The following is a 25522-nucleotide window of genomic DNA, read 5'->3' as shown; positions in this document are numbered from 1 at the left end:
ACTAGAATATACTTAAGGAGAAAGGGTTTGTTTGTACTTTTTAAACCAGAGGTGATAACAAATACAGTCCCCCACTACTATAAATTATACAGTCTTGTTTCCCACATTTGGGGGAACTCAAATAGGTATCTGCCCATCTGAGAACAATGGATTAGCCTCAACCTGGGATTTATCCTGGGAAAACAACCTTCGTAATCAAGGTGTCTCTCCTCCAGATAATGAGTTTTTAACCAGAGCTATGGATCAGTGATTATTATCCTGATCTTCTGGAGTGAACCTGTTCCCCTCAGAGCCCAGATTCTAAGAATACTTACGGGTGGCAGTGACCGACACTAACAGTGACAATCCCTGAGAAGAAATCCAGGTATCGGTTTCCCTCATGATCAAACAGCCACTCCATGTGGCCTTGGTGGAGCAACAAGGGCTTTGGGAAGTATGTGGTGTGCACTGGAGAGAGGTGCTGCTCATGGATGTCCACAACACGATCATAGGCAAGGGACTGCAGACAGACAAGAGTCAAGTACTTAAAATACTCCTTTTCCTGAGACCCAGGCAACTTCACAGATCAACAGAAACTCAGTATCCCAGTCCTCCCCTCTCTCTTACAGGAGCACCCAGAGACTCATAATAAGGTGAGTATGCTCCATGCTCCCTGAGTAGGGCACCAAAGGCATGGCATTAACATGATCCTTAGATCACTTTCTAGATCAAGTAGAAAGACCTTAGATAAAAAACTTTTAGGGTCTTAAAGCAACATCTTAGGTTTGAGTTGATTTTCACTATAAAAAAGGACTTTGGGGGTTGAAGAGATAATACAGTGTGTAAGTGCTTGTCTTGCACATGGCCAACCCATATTGGATCATACATAGTATAGTTCCCTGAGCCCTGCCAGGAAGAAATGCCCAGAAAGTGCTAGAAGTAAGCCCTAAGCATTACTGGGTATGGCTAAAAAGAAACAAAAAAATAGACAAAAAATAAAAAAAGAAATAAGTTGTAGTGTGTCTTTATTAAAACTCTTTTTCATTATGCATTATTCTCTTCCTTGTGGGTTATTCTCCTCTCATCCCTGACTATGAGTTGATTCTATAGTTCCTAATCTATGATATTATACAAAATAAAGTTGTTAGCAGGAAAAGGAAGGAGGTGGACAAACAGAAGAGAGATATGACAATCTATATTAGTTTGAGAGCAAAGTGACAGCTGTATTCCTTTTTTGGTGGGGCACTAAAGAAGGTCAGATTGCTTATGCAATGTCATGTGACATAGTAAAAAAATCACAACTTTTGTTTTTGAGCCACACCTGGCCAGGCTGAGAAGTCACTTCCAAGGGGATCCTGCTGGTGCTTGGGGGAACATGCGATACTAGGGGATTGAAAACAATTGCAAAGCAATTGAGAAAAACATTGAGCCATCTAACCAGACCCTCCACAAATGTTTTTTAAAAGCCAACTTGTACCTATAGATTCATAATTACATATCTGCATATGAATATGTTAACATACATAACCTATTTATTGTTATGTCTCTATCTTGTATTATCTCTTGCTCTCTCTCACACATGTACCCCAACTCATTCAACATTATTAAACAGACTAAAAGGATACAGATGATTCCAGTGACAAAAAGGACAGACTACTTAAAACAGTAATGGTTTAGTGACAGGCAGTGCTAAGGTACATTCTTTCTTGAGGGGTCAATTTAGCCCAGGCATGAAGAACCTCCTGTTTTGAGTTTTTTTTTTAAAGCTGTTACTCTCACCTGGTATTTTTCTGGTTTGAAGTCACAGGGAGGCATTCTGGGGTTTGTGTGAATTTTGAGCTTGCTTGTAGATGTCCAGGAAGCACCAGCTAGCAGAGAAGTGAGTTAGGATTCACTTGGAATTCAAGAAAATAATTTATAAAAAAGATCTAGAAATTTTCACTGATCAGTACTTGGGCTTTTCTAAAAATAATTTTTATTGAGACCCATGTGAATTACAAGTCTTTACAGTTATATTTTAGGTACATAGCGACAGTGAATTAGGGCAATTCCCCACCACCAATGTTGATCTCCCTTCACCCCTGTTCCCAGTATGCGTCCCATACTTCCCCTTTTTGCCCCCTGGACTACTAGTGTAACCAGTCCCTTCTGTATATAACTTGTTGTAGATATTGATTTTGTTGTCGGTGACTTTGGGTTTGATATTTAGGCCTGATCATTATTTATTTCCACTCAATGTTCATGTGACTGCTCCTGGCACCATCACTTTCTTTTTTTCCCTTTAATTTATGAGGAAGAAAAAAAAATGATTCAAGTTCTGTAGTTCTGTTGGAAAGAAAAAAAAATAAAAAGAGCTTGGAGGAATCCATCTAGGAGCTATCAATATCAATTTAAAAGAAGAAGAAGGGAGAAAAAAAGAGAAAACAATGAAGAAGAAGCAGCAACAACAGAATACACAACAGACACAAAAAACAACTACTAAACAACATAAAAAAGAGGGCCTGGAGAGATAGCACAGTGGCGTTTGCCTTGCAAGCAGCCGATCCAGGACCAAAGGTGGTTGGTTCGAATCCCGGTGTCCCGTATGGTCCCCTGTGCCTGCCAGGAGCTATTTCTGAGCAGACAGCCAGGAGTAACCCCTGAGCATCGCCGGCTGTGGCCCAAAAACAAAAAACAAACAAAAACTAAAACAAAAACAAAACATAAAAAAGAAAAGAAAAAAAGGCAGGCTTGAGTGGTGAAGTTTTGCATAATAGACACAGAAATTATTGGGGGAAATTTGAAAGGGAATTCTCTTGGCCTAAGAGATAAAGAGTAATGGAAGAAAGAGGACTAGTAGATATATATAGGACACTCCACCCCAAAAAACCTGGATACACATTCTTCTCCAATGGGTCATTCTCCAGGATAGACCACATGCTGACACATAAAATATACCTTCATAAAATCAAAAGAATAGAAATCTTGCAGGCTACCTTTGCTAACCACAAGGCTCTGAAATTAGATGTGAACTACAATGCCACACAGAAGAAAAACTTTAACAATTGGGAATTAAACAGCCTGCTACTGAACAACCAGTGGGTCTGAGATGAAATCAAAGAGGAAATCAAAACTTTCCTGGAAAAAATAATAATGAAGACACAAACTGCCAGAATCTATGGGACACAGCAAAAGCAGTCCTGAGAGGAAAATTTATAGCTTTACAAGCACACATTAGGAAGGAAGAAGGGGCATACCTGAATAACTTAATGACGCAGCTCATAAAATTAGAAAAAGACCAACAAAAGGAACCAAAAATAGAGAGACAGAAGGAAATAACAAAACTGAAAGCAGAAATCAATGAAGTGGAAAACCAAAAAATAATCCAAAAGATCAACAAAAGCAGAAGTTGGTTCTTTGAAAAAATAAACAAGATTGATAGATCATTGCCAAAACTCACAAAGAAAGAGAGAAAAACCTGATAACCCATATTAGAAATGAAAAGGGGGAGATTACGACAGATACTGCAGAGACCCAAAGGGTAATCAGAGACTACTTTGAGAAACTTTATGCTGCTACAGATGAGAACCTAGAAGAAACGGATAAATTCTTGGACACTTATAACTTTCCACAGTTAAGTAAGGAAGATATAGCATATCTAAACACCCCAAGCACTATTGAGAAAATTGAAACTGTAATCAAACATCTACCCAAAAAGAAAAGCCCAGGCCCAGATGGATTTACTAATGAATTCTTTCAAACCTTTCAAGAGGAGCTACTACCAATCCTAGCCAGGCTCTTCTATAAAACTGAAAAAACGGGAACACTCCCAAACAGCTTTTATGAAGCCAACATCACCTTGATACCAAAACCAGACAGAGATGCTGCCTAAAAAAAAAATTACAGACCAATATCCCTGTTGAATGCAGATGCAAAGATCTTCAACAAAATCCTGGCAAATAGGATCTGTTGTGTATGTAAACATTTTTGAAACTTTTTTTTCTTTATTTAAACATCTTGATTACATATATGATTGCAATTAGGTTTCAGTCATGTAAAGAACACCCCCTTCACCAGTGCAACATTCCCACCACCAATGTCTCAACTCTCCCTCCATTCCACCCCACCCCCACCTGTACTCCAGACAGGCTTTCCAGTTCCCTCATTCATTCACATGATTATGGTAGGTCTCTGTGTAGTTATTTCTATAACTGCACTCACCACTCTTTGTGGTGAGCTTCATGAAGTGAGCTGGAAGTTCTATCCCTCCTCTCATTGTCTCTGAGGATTGTTGTAAAAATGACTTATTTTTCTTAAAACCCATATATGAGTGAGACTATTCTGCGTGTCTCTCTCTCCCTCTGACTTATTTCACTCAGAATGATAGATTACATGTACATCCATGTATAGGAAAATTTCATGACTTCATCTCTCCTGATGGCTGCATAATAGTCCATTGTGTATATGTACCTTAGTTTCTTTAGCCATTCGTCTGTTGAAGAGCATCTTGGTTGTTTCCAGAGCCTGGCTATTGTGAATAGTGCTGCAATAAATATAGGTGTGAGGAGGAAGAGTTTTTTTGTATTGTGTTCTTAGGGTATATCCCTAAGTATATATCCTAGGAGTGGAATAGCTGGGTCGAATGGGAGCTCAATTTCCAGATTTTGGAGGAATCTCCATATTGCTTTTCATAGAGGTTGGACTAGATGGCATTCCCACCAGGAATGGATAATGGAATTATTATGTTACTGACCCTACCCTGATCAGTGATTGTGCCCTATTCTAGGGTGTGACCTGGCATTCTGCTCCCAGCCTAGAGTGGTACCTTATTCTGCTCCCACCATCGGGTGGTACCTAATCCCACCATTGGGTGGTACCTGATTCTGGGATAAAAGCAAGGGTCTGTGGAAGGTGAGAGGCTTTTTGTCCTGGACCTATTCTTAGGCCTTTTGGCTTCGATCTCTTCATGGAATAAAGAGCTGTTTTCTTCGGAAGCCTGACTGCCTGTTGGCTTTCTTCCCGCCACATTCACCTCAGAACTGCTGACTGAACAGGGTAACAGATGTGTGGTCCGAGCTGGAGGAGAGAGGCCTCATCCTCCATCCATCCATCAGTCAACATCTTCAGGGGCTGACTTGCAACAAGATCCAATGCATAATCAAGAAGATCATACACTATGACCAAGTAGGTTTTATACCAGGAATGCAAGGATGGTTTAACATCCATAAATCTATCAACATCATACACAACATCAACCACAAAAAAAATAAAAATCACATGATCATATCAATAGATGCAGAGAAAGCATTTGATAAGGTCCAACATCCATTCTTGTTCAAAACTCTCAGCAAGATGGGAATGGAAGGAACCTTTCTCAATCTAGTTAAAACCATCTACCACATGCCAATGGTAAATATCCTCAATGGAGAAAAACTAAAAGCCTTCCCTCTAAATTCTGGTACAAGACAAAGCTGTCCTCTCTCACCACTCCTATTCAATGTAGTACTGGAAGTGCTTGCTATAGCTATCAGGCAAGAAAAAGATATCAAGGGAATTCAGATAGGAAAGGAAGAAGTCAAGCTCTCACTGTTTGCAGATGACATGATACTCTACTTAGAAACCCTAAAGACTCTACCAAAAAGCTTCTAGAAACAATAGACTCATATAGCAAGGTGGCAGTCTACAAAATTAACACACAGAAATCAATGGCCTTTTTATACACCAATAATGATAGGGTAGAGATGGACATCAAGAAGGCAATCCCATTCACATTAGTGCCACACAAACTCAAATATCTTGGAGTCAACCAAAGACCAAAGATGTGAAGGGCCTATACAAAGAAAACTATAAAGCCCTGCTCCAAGACATAAGAGAGGACACACGGAAATGGAAGCACATACTCTGCTCATGGATTGGCAAGATTAACATCATTAAGATGGCAATACTCCCCAAAGCATTGTACAGATTTAATGCAATTCCTCTAAAGATACTCATGACATTCTTCAAAGAAGTGGATTAAACACTTATGAAGATCATCTGGAATAATAAACACCCTCAAATAGCTAAAGCACTCCTAGAGAAAAGGAAAATAGGAGGCATTACTTTCCCCAACTTTAAACTGTACTACAAAGAAATAGTTATCAAAACAGCATGGCATTGGAATAAAGACAGACTCTCAGATCAGTGGAATAGGCTTGAATTCTCAGACAATGTTCCCCAGACATACAATCACCTAATTTTTGACAAGGGAGCAAGAAATCCTAAGTGGAGCAGGGAAAACCTCTTCAACAAGTGGTGCTGGCAGAACTGGTTAGCCACTTGCAGAAAAGCATACATAGACCCCCAGTTAACATCAAGTACGAAGGTAAAATCCAACTGTATTAAAGACCTTGATATCAGACCTAAAACCATAAGGTATATAGAACAACACGTCGGTAAAACAGTCCATGACATTGAGACTAAAGGCATCTTCAAGGAGGAAACTGCACTTTCTAAACAAGAGGAAGCAGAGATAAACAGATGGGAATAAATTAAGCCGAGAAGCTTCTGCACCTCAAAAGAAATAGTGCCCAGGATACAAGAGCCACCCACTGTGCCACCATGTGGGAGAAACTATTCACCCAATACCCATCAGATAAAGGGCTAATATACAAAATATGCAGAGCACTGACAGAACTTTACAAGAAAAACACATCTAAATCCCATCAAAAAACGGGGAGAAAAAATGAACCGACACTTTAATAAAAAAAGAAATACAAATGGCCAAAAGGCACATGAAAAAAATGCTCCTCATCACTGATCATCAGGGAAATCCAAATCAAAACAACGAAGAGATACTATCTCACACCACAGAGATTGGCACACATCACAAAGAATGAGAACAATTCCCACTGCTGGTGGGAATGCCGTCTAGTCCAACCTCTATGGAAAGCGATATGGAGATTCCTCCAAAAACTGGAAATTGAACTCTCATTCGTCCCAGCTATTCCACTCCTAGGGATATACCCTAGAAACACAAGAATACAATACAAAAACCCCTTCCTCACACCTCTATTTATTGCAGCACTATTCACAATAGCCAGGCTCTGGAAACAACCAAGATGCTCTTCAACAGACGAATGGCTAACGAAAATGTGGTACATATACACAATGGAATATTATGTAGCCATCAGGAGAGATGAAGTCATGAAATTTTCCTATATATGGATGTACATGGAGTCTATCATGCTGAGTGAAATAAGTCAGAGGGAGAGAGAGACACACAGAATAGTCTCACTCAACTATGGGTTTTAAGAAAAATAATTGCAACAATCCTCAGAGACAATGAGAGGAGGGCTGGAACTTCCAGCTCACTTCATGAAGCTCACCACAAAGAGTGGTGAGTGCAGTTACTGAAATAACTACAGAGAGAACTACTATAATCATGTGAATGTATGAGGGATCTGGAAATCCTGTCTGGAGTACAGGTGGGGGTGGGGTGGGATGGAGGGAGAGTTGGGACATTGGTGATGGGAATGTTGCACTGGTGAAGGGAGTGTTCTTTACATGACTGAAACCTAATCACAATCATATATGTAATCAAGATGTTTAAATAAAGAAAAAAAGAGATAAAGAGTTTCTCCACCCTTGAAGTGTACTGTCATGGGGACAACTACAGGCTCCAGATATGCTCATTACTGAACCCCAAAGCTTTTTTATGGTGCCAGGAAACATTCTGCTCAGTCATGGCTGACAAAGTCAGTCCTCTTTAATTAGAGATCTTGGTGTTTGCTCATAGGTCATAGGATGAAGTCTAGGATAGTCTTTCTTTTGTAGTCAGTTTTCTGTAATTAGTGATCTTGGTTTTTGCACAGATTTTAGGACGAATCCTAGAATATTGAGTTTACTTATGGTTCCGGAAGTTGTGCTTAGCCGTAACTGTAAAATTTAAGATTCCTCTAGAATTAGGGATCTTGGATTTTGTTCATATCCTAGGGTGAAGCCTAGACTAGGGCCTTCCTTCCTTCCTTCCTTCCTTCCTTCCTTCCTTCCTTCCTTCCTTCCTTCCTTCCTTCCTTCCTTCCTTCCTTCCTCCCTCCCTTCCCTCCTTCCTTCCTTCCTTCTTTCCTCCCTCCTTCCCTCCCTCCCTCCCTCCCTTCCTTCCTTCCTTCCTTCCTTCCTTCCTTCCTTCCTTCCTTCCTTCCTTCCTTCCTGCTTGCCTTCCTTCCTCCCTCCCTTCCTTCCTCCCTCCCTTCCTTCCTTCCTTCCTGCCTTCCTTCCTTCCTTCCTTCTTTCCTTCCTTCCTCCCTCCCTTCCTTCCTCCCTTCCTTCCTCCCTTCCTTCCTTTCTCCCTCCCTCCCTCCCTCCCTCTCTCCCTCCCTCCCTCCCTCCCTCCCTCCCTCCCTCCCTTCCTTCCTTCCTTCCTTCCTTCCTTCCTTCCTTCCTTCCTTCCTTCCTTCCTTCCTTCCTTCCTTCCTTCCTTCCTTCCTTCCTCCGTTCCTCCCTCCCTCCATTCCTTCCTCCCTCCCTTTCTCCCTCCGTTCTTCCCTTCCTCCCTCCCTTCCTTCTTTCCTCCTTTCCTTCCTTCTTTCCTCCCTCCCTGGCTCTGCACTCAGGAATTACTCCTGACAGTGTTTGAAAAACCATATGATATGCCAGGTTTCGATGCCAGGAATTGAATCCAGGTCAATTGCATACAAAACAAACGTTACCCACTGTGCTTTCACTCTGACCCAAAGGATTATTAAATAGAGCTAGGAGGAGCTTTAGGTGTTTACTCATTGTTGTTTTGTCAAAATATTGATTTTAAGATGAGGAAGCACCCTGAGGTGGCAAATGCATTTAAATTCACCAAGCTTGTGATCTATAGAATAAGAACAAAACTCCAAGTTTCTGGATGCCTGGCATTTTGCTTATTTGCTCATTTCACAATTTCTACAGTACAGGTTTTGGCGTTTTTATGAAGTTAGGTTGAATAAGGAAAACAAAGAAGATTGAGGAAATGTCCATAAAACTTTTAAGTATTTGTGGAAAGAATGCTGCAATGATGAAGACTAAAGGTCAACATTGAGATGATTTTACAGGATAAGGAAATGATGTCTCTTATTCAGCATGAAGACTGAATCCATGGATAAATCTTGGTGTTTTGTATGTCTATGAAGTCATAGTCCTTAGAAACATAATAGTGTTTTTGAAATAAACCTGGAAAGTCCCTATTCTGAATAGATTTTCTTTCAAAGATTTCATTCACTCTATATCAGTACTAATAACATTAATTTGCTCATTTTTTAAAAGCAAGTGGCTTTTGGCTGTCCATGTAAAGAAATAACCAAAAAAAGCGATAACATACGTTTTCTGAGAATTTCACCTTTGGAAAAAGCTTTCTATTGTGTCCTTACCTTAGTTACTCTTAGATAGAAAAAAATGTTAGTTCTAAGAATTTGAATTCCTTTCACTTCTTCACTTTCATTATCCTAGATGAAAAATAGGAAATGCCTATTCAAGAATCCATAAGCCCTCTCAACTTAATGGTTATGGAAATCAGGAAAATAGATTGGAGGGAAAAGAGAATTGGAGAGAAAGATTTCATCAACAAAGACTGGATTTTAAATAGTGAAGGGAGTTTAGTTTGTTTAATGACTAAACTAGTTTGACAAGATAATCGAATAATTAAAAAATTCTATCCTTAGAAATAAATTACATAAGCGAAGGTCAGAAAGAAAAAATAAAAACATAGTATGTAAATAGGAAAATTATCAGTATATGAACAAAATTTTTTGGGGACATGCCTGGCAGTGTTTAGGACTTACTCCTGGCTCTATGCTCACAGATTACTCCTGACAGTGTTTCGGGACCCTTTGGAGTGCTGGGTATCTAATCTTGGCTGACCACTTGGAAGGCAAATGACTTGTCTGCTATACTATCTTTCTGGCTCCCATAAATTAAATCTTAACAATGCCTCACAGTCTAGTCATACCTTCTCTCCTCTGAGAATATTCCCTTAAATAAAAAATAATAGTAACAAATAATTCATAGAAGACAGAAAACTACTTTAGTATGCATTATTTTTTCGAGAAAAGCCAAAATATCTAGAAATTTTCTGCATTATTTATGCAAAAATGCCTACATTTTGACCTTTGGTCCTGGATTGGCTGCTTGCAAGGCAAACGCCGCTGTGCTATCTCTCCGGGCCCTAAACAGTGATTCTCAATAGGTGATTCTAATGGACACTAAGGATTAAGAAAGATCACTTTTGAGACGCCATTTTCAGGGAGGGACTTCAGAGCATAAAAACCGGCTATCCTTTACAAAAGCTGGCTCCCTGTGTGTGACACCAGGCGGGGAAAATCCGCGAAAGTACACCGGCCCAGTGGGGCTCAGCTGTGAAAGACTGTGAGTGTGACCTGTCTATGTCTGTCTACTGTCCTCTTGCGTGAAACTCTTGCGAGTGGGGCAAAAAGAGCCTCCAGAAACCTCGCTCGCCCAGACGCCATTTTCAGGGAGGGACTTCAGAGCATAAAAACCGGCTATCCTTTGCAAAAGCTGGCTCCCAGTGTGTGACACCAGGCGGGGAAAATCCGCGAAAGTACACCGGCCCAGTGGGGCTCAGCTGTGAAAGACTGTGAGTGTGACCTGTCTATGTCTGTCTACTGTCCTCTTGCGTGAAACTCTTGCGAGTGGGGCAAAAAGAGCCTCCAGAAACCTCGCTCGCCCAGACGCCATTTTCAGGGAGGGACTTCAGAGCATAAAAACCGGCTATCCTTTGCAAAAGCTGGCTCCCTGTGTGTGACACCAGGCGGGGAAAATCCGCGAAAGTACACCGGCCCAGTGGGGCTCAGCTGTGAAAGACTGTGAGTGTGACCTGTCTATGTCTGTCTACTGTCCTCTTGCGTGAAACTCTTGCGAGTGGGGCAAAAAGAGCCTCCAGAAACCTCGCTCGCCCAGACGCCATTTTCAGGGAGGGACTTCAGAGCATAAAAACCGGCTATCCTTTGCAAAAGCTGGCTCCCAGTGTGTGACACCAGGCGGGGAAAATCCGCGAAAGTACACCGGCCCAGTGGGGCTCAGCTGTGAAAGACTGTGAGTGTGACCTGTCTATGTCTGTCTACTGTCCTCTTGCGTGAAACTCTTGCGAGGGGGGCAAAAAGAGCCTCCAGAAACCTCGCTCGCCCAGACGCCATTTTCAGGGAGGGACTTCAGAGCATAAAAACCGGCTATCCTTTGCAAAAGCTGGCTCCCTGTGTGTGACACCAGGCGGGGAAAATCCGCGAAAGTACACCGGCCCAGTGGGGCTCAGCTGTGAAAGACTGTGAGTGTGACCTGTCTATGTCTGTCTACTGTCCTCTTGCGTGAAACTCTTGCGAGTGGGGCAAAAAGAGCCTCCAGAAACCTCGCTCGCCCAGACGCCATTTTCAGGGAGGGACTTCAGAGCATAAAAACCGGCTATCCTTTACAAAAGCTGGCTCCCTGTGTGTGACACCAGGCGGGGAAAATCCGCGAAAGTACACCGGCCCAGTGGGGCTCAGCTGTGAAAGACTGTGAGTGTGACCTGTCTATGTCTGTCTACTGTCCTCTTGCGTGAAACTCTTGCGAGTGGGGCAAAAAGAGCCTCCAGAAACCTCGCTCGCCCAGACGCCATTTTCAGGGAGGGACTTCAGAGCATAAAAAACCGGCTATCCTTTGCAAAAGCTGGCTCCCTGTGTGTGACACCAGGCGGGGAAAATCCGCGAAAGTACACCGGCCCAGTGGGGCTCAGCTGTGAAAGACTGTGAGTGTGACCTGTCTATGTCTGTCTACTGTCCTCTTGCGTGAAACTCTTGCGAGTGGGGCAAAAAGAGGCTCAGAGGAGCACGGCCACTCCGCTTCGCTACGCGGCCGTGCACTCTTTCTAAGGAAAGAACTCCATTGCAACAAGAAGGAAAAATCACACTAAGAACGGCGCTATATCACAGAAGCAAACATTTCTCTCTGGACTGTCTTCTCTGTTACATGCTCGGGCCTAAGATTTGACCCAGTGTGAGGCTTCATCCACGGAGGACTCCCCTCCCTTAGAGGCAAGTCAGCCCATCCAGAAAGGGAGGAGCCAGAGGAGTGTGCTGCCTACATCATATACACAATGAATACCACTACAACACGTAGAAAAACCCACAATACAAATGTGACAATGGGGAAACAGCGCAGGCCAGCATCAGACATAGAGAATGAAGATGACAATTCTGAGGACCAGATAATGACTGAACAACTAATCAACCTCTCAGATAAGGACTTTAGACTAGCAATATGGAAGGTGCTCAACAGACTCCAAGAAACCATGGATCGAGTTGAACAGAACACTAATAAGAACCAAGAAAATATGAAGGCAGAAATCACAAAACTCCAAACTGAAATAACATGTCAACTAACAGGCCTGAAAAACTCAGTAAACGAAGTGAATGACAAAATGGATAAGCTCTGGGACAGGGTATCAGAAGCTGAGAATAGACTTGGTGCTGTGGAAGATGAGATACATAACAATTCCATACAGCAGGAGAGATTGGACAAAAAACTTAAAGCAAATGAGCAGACAATGGAAAAATTAGTCAAAGAATGGGAACAGACGAAAATAGAAGTCTATGATAAGATCAACAGAAACAACTTAAGAATCATTGGAGTCCCAGAGACCCAGGAAGAAAATTTCCAGGAAGAATCAATGGTCAAGAACATCATTAAAGAGAAACTTCCAGAGCTAAAGAATATATGTGATCAAATCCTGCATGCCCGAAGAGTACCAACCAAAAGAGACCCCAGAAAAACCACCCCAAGACACATCCTAGTCACAATGACAAATCCCACAGATAGAGACAGAATTCTGAAAACAGCAAGATCAAAAGGGGAAATCATGTTCAAGCAAGCTTCCCTGAGATTTACAGCAGACCTGTCACCAGAAACGCTCAATGCCAGAAAGCAGTGGTGGGATATTGTGACAAGACTGAATGAAATGAATGCTTCACCCAGAATACTATACCCAGCAAAACTCACTTTCCGGTTTGATGGAAGAATACATGGTTTCACAGACAAAAAACAGCTCAGAAACTTCACAGACACAAAACCAGTCTTAAGAGAAAAACTGAAAGACCTAATCTAAGACAAGACTACCCAAAAGACACACCAAATTTTGAAATAAAGATGGCGTTAAATCCCAGGACAATTCTTTCTCTCAACGTCAATGGACTAAATGCACCAGTTAAGAGACACAGAGTGGCTAAATGGATCAAAAAACTCAATCCAACCTTCTGCTGCCTACAAGAAACGCACCTGAATAGTCAGAACAAACATAGACTCAAAATAAAAGGCTGGAGAAAAGTTATCCAAGCAAACAACACCCATAAAAAAGCTGGAGTGGCCATACTAATATCAGATAATGCAAACTTTATACTCAGGAAGGTTGTAAGGGACAAAGACGGACATTTTATATTAATCAAGGGGTACGTAGAGCAGGAAGAATTCACTCTCCTAAACATATATGCACCGAATGAGGGGCCAGCAAAATATTTAATACAACTGCTGACAAATCTGAAAAATAATATCAACAACAACACAATAATTGTGGGGGACCTAAACACGGCTTTGTCAACACTGGACAGGTCAACCAGACTGAAACCCAACAAGAATATACTAGACCTGAGGAGAGAAATGGAAGAAAGAGGCCTAGTGGATATATATAGGACACTCCATCCCCAGAAACCTGGATACACATTCTTCTCCAATGTACATGGGACATTCTCCAGGATAGACTACATGCTGGCACATAAAACATACCTCCATAAGATCAAGAGGATAGAAATTTTGCAGACTACCTTCGCTGACCACAAGGCTCTGAAATTATTTGTGAACTCCAAAGGGACTCAGAAGAAACACTTTAACACCTGGAAGTTAAACAGCCTCATGCTCAATAACCAGTGGGTCCGAGATGAAATCAAGGAGGAAATAAAAAGGTTCCTGGAAACAAATGACAATAAAGACACAAACTCTCAGAACTTATGGGACACAGCAAAAGCAGTACTGAGAGGAAAATTTATAGCTCTGCAAGCACACATCAGGAAGGAAGAAGGAGCTTACCTGAGTAGCTTAATGACACAGCTAATAGAACTAGAAAATGCTCAACAAAAGGACCCAAGAACAGGAAGACAGAAGGAAATAACAAAGCTGAGAGCAGAAATCAACGAAGTGGAAACTCAAAAAACAATCCGAAAGATCAACGAAAGCAGAAGTTGGTTCTTTGAAAAAATAAACAAAATTGATAGACCACTGGCAAACCTAACAAAGAAAGAGAGAGAGAGAAACTTGATAACTCGTATCAGGAATGAAAAAGGAGAGATCACTACTGATATGACAGAGATTCAAAGGGTAATCAGAAACTACTTTGAAAAACTCTACGCCACTAAAAATGAGAACCTGGAAGAAATGGATAAATTCTTGGACTCTTATAATCTTCCACGGTTGAAGGAAGAGGATGTAGCATATCTAAACACCCCCATCACCATTGATGAAATTAAAACAGTAATCAAATGTCTGCCGAAAAACAAAAGCCCAGGTCCAGATGGATTCACTAATGAATTCTATCAAACTTTCCAAGAGGAACTACTGCCAATCTTGGCAAGACTCTTTCATGAAATTGAACAAACAGAAACACTTCCAAATAGCTTTTATGAAGCCAACATCACCTTGATACCTAAACCAGACAGAGACGCTACCAAAAAAGAAAATTACAGACCAATATCACTGATGAATGCAGATGCAAAGATCCTCAACAAAATCCTGGCAAATAGGATTCAATGCCTCATTAAGAAGATCATCCACTACGATCAAGTAGGTTTCATCCCAGGAATGCAAGGCTGGTTTAACATCCGTAAATCTATCAACATAATACACAACATCAATAACAAGAAAAATAAAAACCACATGATCATATCAATAGATGCAGAGAAAGCATTTGATAAGGTCCAACACCCATTCTTGATCAAAACTCTCAGCAAGATGGGAATGGAGGGAACCTTTCTCAATATAGTGAAGGCCATCTACCACAAGCCAGTGGCAAATATTATCCTCAATGGAGAAAAACTGAAAGCCTTCCCTCTAAATTCTGGCACAAGACAAGGCTGTCCTCTCTCACCACTCCTATTCAACATAGCACTGGAAGTACTTGCTATAGCGATTAGGCAAGAAAAGGATATCAAGGGAATCCAGATAGGAAAGGAAGAAGTCAAGCTCTCACTGTTTGCAGATGACATGATACTCTACTTAGAAAACCCTAAAGACTCTATCAAAAAGCTTCTAGAAACAATAGACTCATATAGCAAGGTGGCAGGCTACAAAATTAACACACAAAAATCAATGGCCTTTCTATACACCAACAGTAATAAAGAAGAAATGGACATTAAGAAAACAACCCCATTCACAATAGTACCACACAAACTCAAATATCTTGGAATCAACTTGACTAAATATGTGAAGGACCTATACAAAGAAAACTATAAAACTCTGCTCCAAGAAATAAGAGAGGACACACGGAAATGGAAACACATACCCTGCTCATGGATTGGCAGGATTAACATCATCAAAATGTCAATACTCCCCAAGGCATTATACAGATTTAATGCCATCCCTCTAAAGATACCCATGACATTCTTCAAAGAAGTGGATCAGACACTTTTGAAATTCATTTGGAACAATAAACACCCTCGAATAGCTAAAGCAATCATTGGGAAAAAGAATATGGGAGGAATTACTTTTCCCAACTTTAAACTGTACTACAAAGCAACAGTTATCAAAACAGCATGGTATTGGAATAAGGATAGGTCCTCAGATCAGTGGAATAGGCTTGAATACTCAGAAAATGTTCCCCAGAGATACAACCATCTAATTTTTGATAAAGGAGCAGGAATTCCTAAATGGAGCAGGGAAAGCCTCTTCAACAAGTGGTGTTGGCACAATTGGATAGCCACTTGCAAAAAATTAAACTTAGACCCCCAGCTAACATCATGTACAAAGGTAAAATCCAAATGGATTAAAGACCTCGATATCAGCCCCAAAACCATAAGATATATAGAACAGCACATAGGCAAAACACTACAGGACATTACAGGCATCTTCAAGGAGGAAACTGCACTCTCCAAGCAAGTGAAAGCAGAGATTAACAGATGGGAATATATTAAGCTGAGAAGCTTCTGCACCTCAAAGGAAATAGTGCCCAGGATACAAGAGCCACCCACTGAGTGGGAGAAACTATTCACCCAATACCCATCAGATAAGGGGCTAATCTCCAAAATATACAAGGCACTGACAGAACTTTACAAGAAAAAAACATCTAACCCCATCAAAAAATGGGGAGAAGAAATGAACAGACACTTTGACAAAGAAGAAATACGCATGGCCAAAAGACACATGAAAAAATGTTCCACATCACTAATCATCAGGGAGATGCAAATCAAAACAACGATGAGATACCACCTCACACCCCAGAGAATGGCACACATCACAAAGAATGAGAATAAACAGTGTTGGCGGGGATGTGGAGAGAAAGGAACTCTTATCCACTGCTGGTGGGAATGCTGTCTAGTTCAACCTTTATGGAAAGCGATATGGAGATTCCTCCAAAAACTGGAAATCGAGCTCCCATACGATCCAGCTATACCACTCCTAGGAATATACCCTAGGAACACAAAAATACAATACAAAAACCCCTTCCTTACACCTATATTCATTGCAGCTCTATTTACCATAGCAAGACTCTGGAAACAACCAAGATGCCCTTCAACAGATGAATGGCTAAAGAAACTGTGGTACATATACACAATGGAATATTATGCAGCTGTCAGGAGAGATGAAGTCATGAAATTTTCCTATACATGGATGTACATGGAATCTATTATGCTGAGTGAAATAAGTCAGAGAGAGAGAGAAAAACGCAGAATGGTCTCACTCATCTATGGGTTTTAAGAAAAATGAAAGACACCCTTGTAATAATAATTTTCAGACACAAAAGAGAAAAGAGCTGGAAGTTCCAGCTCACCTCAGGAAGCTCACCACAAAGAGTGATGAGTTTAGTTAGAGAAATAACTACATTTTGAACTGTCCTAATATTGAGAATGTATGAGGGAAATGTAGAGCCTGTTTAGGGTACAGGCGGGGGTTGGGTGGGGAGGAGGGTGATTTGGGACTTGGTTGATGGGAATGTTGCACTGGTGATGGGTGGTGTTCCTTTTATGACTGAAACCCAAACACAATCATGTATGTAATCAAGGTGTTTAAATAAAAAAAAATTAAAAAAAAAATGCCTACATTTTAACAATAACTTAAGATCTAGGGATCAATGAAACTTCTTTTGGAATTTTGGAAATTGTACATGTGCATGACCTATTGTACATGAATATTGTGCACTTATGAGAGACCAGAGGGATGCCAGATGGCAGAACTGATGCTCAGTTGATCAAACAGAATTCAAAGTCCGTTTCTGTATTATCAATTTTTGTAGTTTGTTTTCTTTTAATCATTTGATGGGTCTGAATTTACCTTTTAAAGTGTGATGCTGAGCACAAATGCCAGTGAATATTTTTATCGAATTTACCAACTTCCATGTCCATTCACCTAGATGACAACTAAGTCAGTAAAAGCTGGCATTCAATTTGGAGAACACCAACATTCCTAGTGTATACCAGTAATTGCTATGTTGGTAGCATTTTTATTTTCTAGCTGCCTTATTCTTACAAAGTTAGATTAATTATGTTTTCTGAATTAAGTATTTTAAGAACAAGACCTGTTGGACAAGTTGGTTGAGAGAAATAAACTTTCTGTGGGCACTTGGCCATGCAGAAGGAAGCTTTTTCTGTAATATTATTCACATATTTGCAGATAGTTGTAGCACAGATAAGCTATTGATTAAGTGCTTCATTACTCTTAAGTTAAAAACATATATAAAAAATTGAAATAATTCAGCAGACATAGGAATTGAATTTTTTTTTAAAAAAATTCCGAGTTACCATGTGATTAGACAGCAACCGTCCAACCCTGAGCCTTAGATCTCAGACATAGAACCAACACAGTTCTATGCAACAGCTCCAGGAACCAAACTCCCTCTGGTACATTCTTAACACTGCCCTGGTACCAACAAGCCCCAGACATCCTGACAATGAGGAAATGGCAACAATTTGATCTAAGAGCAGGTTGTCTTACCTCCCCACCTAATGACAAGATGAAATCAGAAGACATGTCACTCTTTGATCTGTGCAAAAGCCAAGACCACTAACTTCAGAAGATGACTGTGACAACCATGACTGGGGAATACCTATCCCAGGACCAATAAAAAAGACCCTCATCTAGGCTTTGGCCTACGGACCTGTACTACAATCAAGATCTCTAATTTCAGAGGCCTGACTGAAACAGCTGCAACTGAGTAGACTTCTGGAAACATAATGAAAGACTACCCTAGGCTTTGCCCTAGTATCTGTGCAAAAACCATGACCACCAACTACAGAAGACTGATTAAAACAACACTGATGGAACAGAACTTCTAGAACCATAAAGAAAGACTCCACCCTAGGCTTCATTCTATGACCTGTGCAAATACCAAGATCTCTAGTTACAGAGGCCTGATTTTATCATCCACTACTGAGTGGAAAGTTTCCAGACATCACAAAAGGACCTAGGCGAGAGAATAAGAACGTGTATGGAGCCTGTAATTATTCCCATGATAGTATACTTCAAGGGCGGAGAAACCCTGTATCTCAGACTTAGGCCAAGGGAATTCCCTTTTTATTTTCCCCAATATTTACTGTGCCTATGCCAAAAAAAAGCACAAATTAGTTTTTTTGTTATTGTTGTTGCTTTTGTTGTTGTTGTTGTTTCTTTTTGTGCTTTGTTTTTATCTCAGGACAATGGTTACTGCTTGGTTGTTGTCTTGTCTTTATTGCTGTGGTGCTTTTCGGGTTTTTTGTTTGATTTTTTTTTTTTTTTTGGTATTCTTGTTATGTTTTTCTTTCCTTTTCCCTTTCTTCTCTTAAATTGATATTTATAGCCTCTAGAAGGACTCCTCCCATTTTTTGCTTGTTCAATTTTTGCCCCCCTTTTTCTTTTCTTCTAACAGAACCACATAACTTGAACCATCTTGTTCTACCTCACAAATTGGAGGAGAAATAATGGAGGGTACCATGATCAAACAATCGTAAAAATGAGCAAACTTAAACACCAAATCCAAAGCCACCAACAACAGATTCGATACCCAATCTACAACAAACTAGGCACAACAATCTACAACAAGCAGACCACTTATACTAGCAGCCCCGGGGGGCAATGGAGGGGGATCTGGGATGAATGCCGGGCACAGGGGAGAAGGGAGGACAACATTGGTGGTGGGAATGCCCCTGATTCAATGTCACTATGTACCTAAAATATTACTGTGCAAGATCTTTAATCCACTGTGGTATAAATAAAAATTATTAAAAAAATCTAAAACCAAAAAATTTTTTTGAGTTATATCTGGCAGTTCTGAGCTTACTCCCAGTTCTTTGCTCAGGGATCACTTCTGGTGAGGCATAGGAAACTGCATAGATCAAACCTGGGTCAGCTTATATGCATGGCAAGTGCCTAACCTGTAGTATTATTTTCTTGGCCCAAATGATAAAACATAAAATGATATAAAATGATAATTATGCCTTTAAAGTATTTAGTAGCAGAGCATGTTAGTTAGCTAAACAATACAAAACTTGTTCCAGGAGATAGGTGGCTCAAAGTTTGGAGTGCCTCTTTTCTTCACTGGGGCCCAGGTTTGAACCTCGACACTGTATGGTCCTCAGAGAACTGGCAGGAGTGACTCTACCCTGATCGGTGATTGGTACCACCCTAGGGTGGGGGCAGAATGGCAGGTCACACCCTAGGGTAGGGCACAATCACTGATCAGGGTAGGGTCAGTAACATAATAATCCCCTAAAATATTTACATACACAACAACCCATCAAATGGGAAGTCCTCTTAACTTCTCCCTACTTCCTATATCCCTCTATAGGGATGTGAGCTTGAGATGCCAACTACCCTGATGTCTTTTGAGATCTGCCCACAAGAGGGGCAGTGGTTGGTAAGTTTTTTTTCTATTTCCTGCTGAGCTGAAGCCACCAGCTTCAGGTTCAAGAAGAATTCCTTCGCTTGCCTAAAGTCTCATGTCTTGCAATCAGTTATAGCTACAGTTGTTGGGGTCTCTGTGTCACCATCTGTATGCAATGATATGTTCCAAGTGTCAGCACAATGCCAGCAGCTACCCTCCTCCTCTAAGCAAGCCATGAGATGGTTGATGGGAAAGAACATGAGTCCTTTCTTTCTTTGGGGTTTGAGCAAAGGACAGCATAGAGGGATTATCAGGCCCTTGTTAGAACCAATGCATCTGTTCCTGCTTATCCAGGGGACTAGCCCACTTATTCTTCATTCCTAGTCCTGCCCACCCCTTCCTCTTCCTAATGATTCTTCCAGCCCCCATATTTCTTCTAGAGTCTTCCAATCTTTTGTGTTAGTGAGCCTGGGCCAGCTACGTCATCCACATCCTGAGTCCCAGGTTGGCAAACACATCCTTCTTATTGATTGGCACTCTGGAGAGATCCTTCTCTGAGGTTCCCCTTTCAGGGTTGACAAAGGGTTCATTAGTTCTGCTGCTACAGGAACTGCCTGGAGCTGTGTAGGGGGGGTGGGCTGTGATCTCCAGTAGGGATCATTTGAATGTTTTCCTTTTTGGAGATGCCTTAAAGAAGTTGAGGAAATGGGCTTCATTTGCATTTCATTCACCCTCCATGTGCCCCCATTGTGAGAGAGAAGGCGTGTGATTGGCACAAAACTTACCTCCCTGGAAATGTCTTACATGTTACAATGACTAGTTAATTACTAAGGAAGGAGGTGCTGCTGGGATATTTTCTCCAGCCTTTTATACCACAAGGAAGTTTCTTCTAGAGTTTTGTGTAGCTCTTTACACAGGGGTTGAGCATGTCAAACATCGACAAGTTTGATAATTGCATACTCACTAAATCCTAAGTACATAAATTGGTGTTATATGAGAAAGGTGATGTATTTACTTTTGGATAATCAACTACATTTAAAATGTGGTCATCGGTCATCTCTCTCTCTCTCTCTCTCTCTCTCTCTCTCTCTCTCTTTCTCTCTCTCTCGGGGGGTGGGGGGAGGACACATCCATCATTGTTCAGGACTGACTCCTGACTCTACTCTTAGGGATCACTCCTTGTAGTGATTCGTAGATCATAATGGGTATTTGGGGGACCATAAGGAATGGAATCCGGAACAGCCATGCATAAGGCAAACATCCTACCTGTTCTATAGTAGCTTCTAGTCCTCCGGAAATTTCCAACATACCTAGTACCACCTAGTCCCAGCCTTATTTTACAACTCTCAGGGGTTAGAGCTACCAAAGGCTTGTGGTTTGCCTTTTCTCTTCTGTCAACAACTGGTACCTTTCAGCATAATGTCCTCTTAGCTGAGCATTAATATGCTAGGTATAATTCTAGTTTCTTCTAGGGAACTCTGGGCTTCAGAGTTGTTCTGGTGAAAGACTCCTGATTGAGTAAAAAGGGAATTCCAGAGAGGAAATGAGGAAGCGTGGATGAGAAAAGAATTATGATAGGGAATCATGTTAGCTTTGGAATGAAAAGCTCCTGGCTATGGATCTCAAATTGTCTTTTACCTGATCTTGCCTTTGACCACTTTTCTTAGTTCTTCTGCCTCCTCATCTGTGAAGTGAGATTACTATTGTCTCTCACAAGATGGGTTAAAGATAAATGAAGATGATGCACTAGGCAGCAATTTTTGTCTTAAAGAATTACAATTGTTGAAATAAGCAAAAACAGGAAGGAGGAGAGAGAAAAAAATGAGGAGCAGAGGAAGACAAAAACGATCCTGGTGGGGAATAGAAAGGGTCTCTCTGCTGTTTAGGATAAAGGTGGAAGGTTGATAAGGGGTGGGATCCGAGAGAAACGAGAGAGAAGTGAAAAGCACAGAGCAGGAGACAGGAAGTTGCCCAGGAGTGAGTACCCAGGCCCCACTCCCATTGCCGTTCTTTCTGGAGAAAGAGCAGTGTGAGTGGAAGGAAGGAGAGTGAACTCTCATCTTGGCTAGGGGACCTGTGGGGGAATTAAGGGTACTGCTCTGAGCTTCAGTTTTCTTGCCAGCAATGATGTGGTGTGAGATTCTTGGAAGTTTTTAAGTTGTAATACCTGAGTCTCTATTTAATGAATTTGATTATCTTGAATTGCTTTCCTTTTATTTTTTTTATATTAAAACTAAGTTATCACATCATTTTGGGGGGTTTTGTTTTTGTTTTGGTCTACACCTGGCAGGGGCTATGCGTTCAGAAATCGCCCTGCCTTGGGGGGCCATATGGGCCACCTGGGGATGGAACCAAGGTTAGTCCTAGGTCAGCAGCGTGCAAGGCAACACACCATCGCTCCTCCACGCCATCGCTCTGGCCTCATCCCTATTTTGTGCCTCTTCTACCTTCTAAAATACCCTCTTCCCAATTAAATGTTTTTTTTTTTTCTTTCCCTAAGACCTCTGATATCAATACCAGTGTGTATCTCTTTAGCTATTTCAGTCATATCCCATTCTTCTCTCTTATGAGCTGCCTGGAATGGAACCTCAATGGGCCGCAAGCAAGACAAACAAATACCTTGCAAATGCCCTACTCATTGTATAGCTCTGTTCCTTATCATATCACTTTAATTTTCAGTTTATGCAGAGCTGAGTCGTGGTACCCAAGTATTACATTCCTTAATAAAGACCGACAGGGAAAGGTGGCTTAAAATCTGACGGGGTGGGACCCTAGGAGGGAAGACTGGTCTCTCAGAAACAGTTCAGGGCTAACATTCCAGAGCTCCAGGCAAGTCTTAGAGCTCAGTGCTTCCTTTCTCACTGGACCTCGGCTCACCCTCCCACAGCCCCCCTGGCTTCCACTCACGACTCCAGGAAGGACATGTCTTGGGGATCCTGGAAGCAGGTGAGAGTAGGTGCAGAGCTTTCGGCAAATATCTCCAAGCGAGAGTCATCTTTTCCAGCAAGAAGCAAATTTCCTGGCAACCTGCTGTCAAAAAGGCCGCTTCTGCTCATGGTCACTGACTGGACTTTGACATTAGGTTGGAGGAGGAGGAGCCCTAGCTAGGACCACTGCAGTGATTACTGGCACCAACTAGGACAAGTGTAGAGCCTCCAGGCTAGTAAGAATTGCCTTTAGGACAGAGAGGGAGTCTAGGAGAAACTGGGAGGAAAGAGGGTAAGAGAGAGAAAAAGAGTGAAAGAGCAGTCATAAAAAGCAAAGGTCTTCTGGCCTAGCTTTGTCTGTATTTTATTCATCATCAGCTCAAGTTTCTCAATATCAGAAGGGGATAAGGATTGTGGAGGAAGGAGCAGCAGTTGGGGGGGGGGGGAGACTCAGATCAAGAGGAGGGGAGTATGAATAAGAAAGAGTGAGATATGCCTGAAGTGACTCAAGAGATGTCAGAGGTATTAGGGGAAGAAAAAAAAGTTTAATTGGAAAGAGTTTATTTCAAAAGGAAGAGGCACAAAATAATTAGGGAAAGTTCTAAGCAGCAGTGGCATACCCCATTAGGTGTTAGGAGTTAAGGAATTAGGTATTTTGTTTTTTTCTACTTAAGTTTCTCAAATTCCCTCCTGCCTCCACTTACCCCTCACCACCACCACAAGCAACTATTTAGTGCTACCTCTCTGTTCCTATGTATTCTTCTGAAGTGCATATTGTTTGCGGTGAAAGCATATTTAGTTTATATATATATATATATATATATATATATATATATATATATATATATATATATATGCATTCACCGCAAACAATATAAACAAAAAATATATATATTTTCCCTTTTCTTTCTCCCTTCTTCTTTTTTATTGTACTGACAGAGTGCACACATTTGCTTATGGTTCATGTGCATATGTGTTCTGGGGAATCACTTTCATCTGGTTGAGGTGCAGGTATAGCCTGGTTTACTGGGGGGCCCTGTGGGCTTGCTAGGAGCAGCACACCTGGCTGTTCCTTGTACATCATTTGATGCAGAACTTGCCAAGCTGTGATGCGAGGGTCATTGCACACTCTGCTAACACTGGTGTTCCCAAATGGTAGAGCCTCCAGGTCTGTAGTTGCATTGTGGGCAGGTTGAGCTCATGACCTCATGGGTGCCAGGTAGGTGCTTTTACCCACTGAGGCATTCCTCAGTTCCTTAGATCTTCTCTTTTTTACTTTTTAAAATTTGTGCCAGTTGCTTTGAGTACATCTAGTCCAGGTTTTCTGCAGAGTGCCACTCCAAGTGCCTCTGTGTTGCAAAACAGTTCTTAGGATGGAGCTGGATGGTGGATGGATGGAGGGGCCTTTCTCTGCCATCCCAAGCCATGCGGCTCCATCCCCCATTCACCTGCGGGTCTGGGTCCAGGAAAGCAACGGGTATTGAACTCACAGGCAGGCTTCCAGAGAGATAACATCTTTATTGCCCTGGCCAACTGATGTGGCTGCTAACCATTTACGCATGCTATTCTTAGCTAGCCCTGTGTCTTACTTCTTTCATCCATGTCTCCTCCAACCTCCATCCTGGCCAAAGACCAAAAGGACTTTAGATGTGGCCCCCACCCCCCATTCTAACCAGGTAACTTGATCTTAACTCCCATTTCCTGGGAGGGGTCTTGGAAAGGTTATATTAGGCCTTTGACCCAGGGGATTAAGGTCCTTTTGGTCTTTGGCCAGGATGGAGGTTGGAGGAGACATGGATGAAAGAAGTAAGACTCAGGGCTAGCTAAGAATGGCATGCGTAAATGGTTAGCAGCCACATCAGTTGGCCAGGGCAATAAAGATGTTATCTCTCTGGAAGTCTGCCTGTGAGTGAGTTCAATACCCCTTGCTTTCCTGGACCCAGACCCGCCAGTTAATAGGGGATGGGGCCACGTGGCCTGGGATGGCAGAGAAAGGTCCCTCCATCCATCCATCATCCAGCTCCATCCTAAGAACTGTTTTGCAACACCTCTGCATGTCCGTGTTTTTGGCGAGGGTAGTGAGTGGGGCAGTGACAAGGGCCCATGGAACAAGGGGATCAAGTACCAGATTCATATATTCCTTTCCTGTTTTATCTTTTTCTTCTGATATTTCAATTACACATATAGGACAGGGAGATGACTCAAAGAGCTGGAGTTAGGGCTTTACATATGGGTTTCTGGGTTAGATTTGTGGCATTTCGAGGAGTGACCCCTGAGCATTGCAGTGGGAATAGCCTCTGAACACTGCCCAATACCTACCAAATCTTCGATATCACATAAATTCCATAAGTTAGAATTGTTTGTACTTCTTGTAAGATCTGTTTCTAATATTTCTTTGTTCTTTGTTCTCCTGCCTTAGTTAGTTTGTTTGGGAAGTTTCTGTAACCTACCTGAAAGTTCACTCCTTTTCCTTCAACTGATTCCAGTGTACTAACAAACATCTCAAAACATTCTTTCTTTTCCAATTTAAAATTAATATTTATTATCAAGCATTATGAATCTCATCATGTAGAAATTATGAAAG

The 25522-nt window shown here is 41.6% G+C and overlaps 1 protein-coding gene across 1 annotated transcript in view; it reads right to left on the bottom strand.

The window, feature by feature from the left end:
• AGXT2 (alanine--glyoxylate aminotransferase 2) overlaps window positions 1-23021 on the bottom strand; it is a 93911-nt gene extending 70890 nt beyond the window's left edge. The window contains exons 1-3 of the mRNA XM_049767689.1: window positions 22919-23021; window positions 1759-1847; window positions 315-499 (exon numbers count right to left, since the gene is read on the bottom strand). Of these exons, the coding sequence (XP_049623646.1) occupies window positions 315-499; window positions 1759-1847; window positions 22919-23006 (362 nt within the window). The 5' untranslated portion in view covers window positions 23007-23021. The remainder of the gene's footprint in view (window positions 1-314; window positions 500-1758; window positions 1848-22918) is intronic.
• Between the last annotated feature and the right edge of the window lie 2501 nt (window positions 23022-25522).

Source organism: Suncus etruscus, chromosome 2 (assembly GCF_024139225.1).
Source record: "Suncus etruscus isolate mSunEtr1 chromosome 2, mSunEtr1.pri.cur, whole genome shotgun sequence".
NCBI classification, from domain to species: Eukaryota; Metazoa; Chordata; class Mammalia; order Eulipotyphla; family Soricidae; genus Suncus; species Suncus etruscus.
This window is presented reverse-complemented; position numbering and strand designations above follow the sequence as displayed.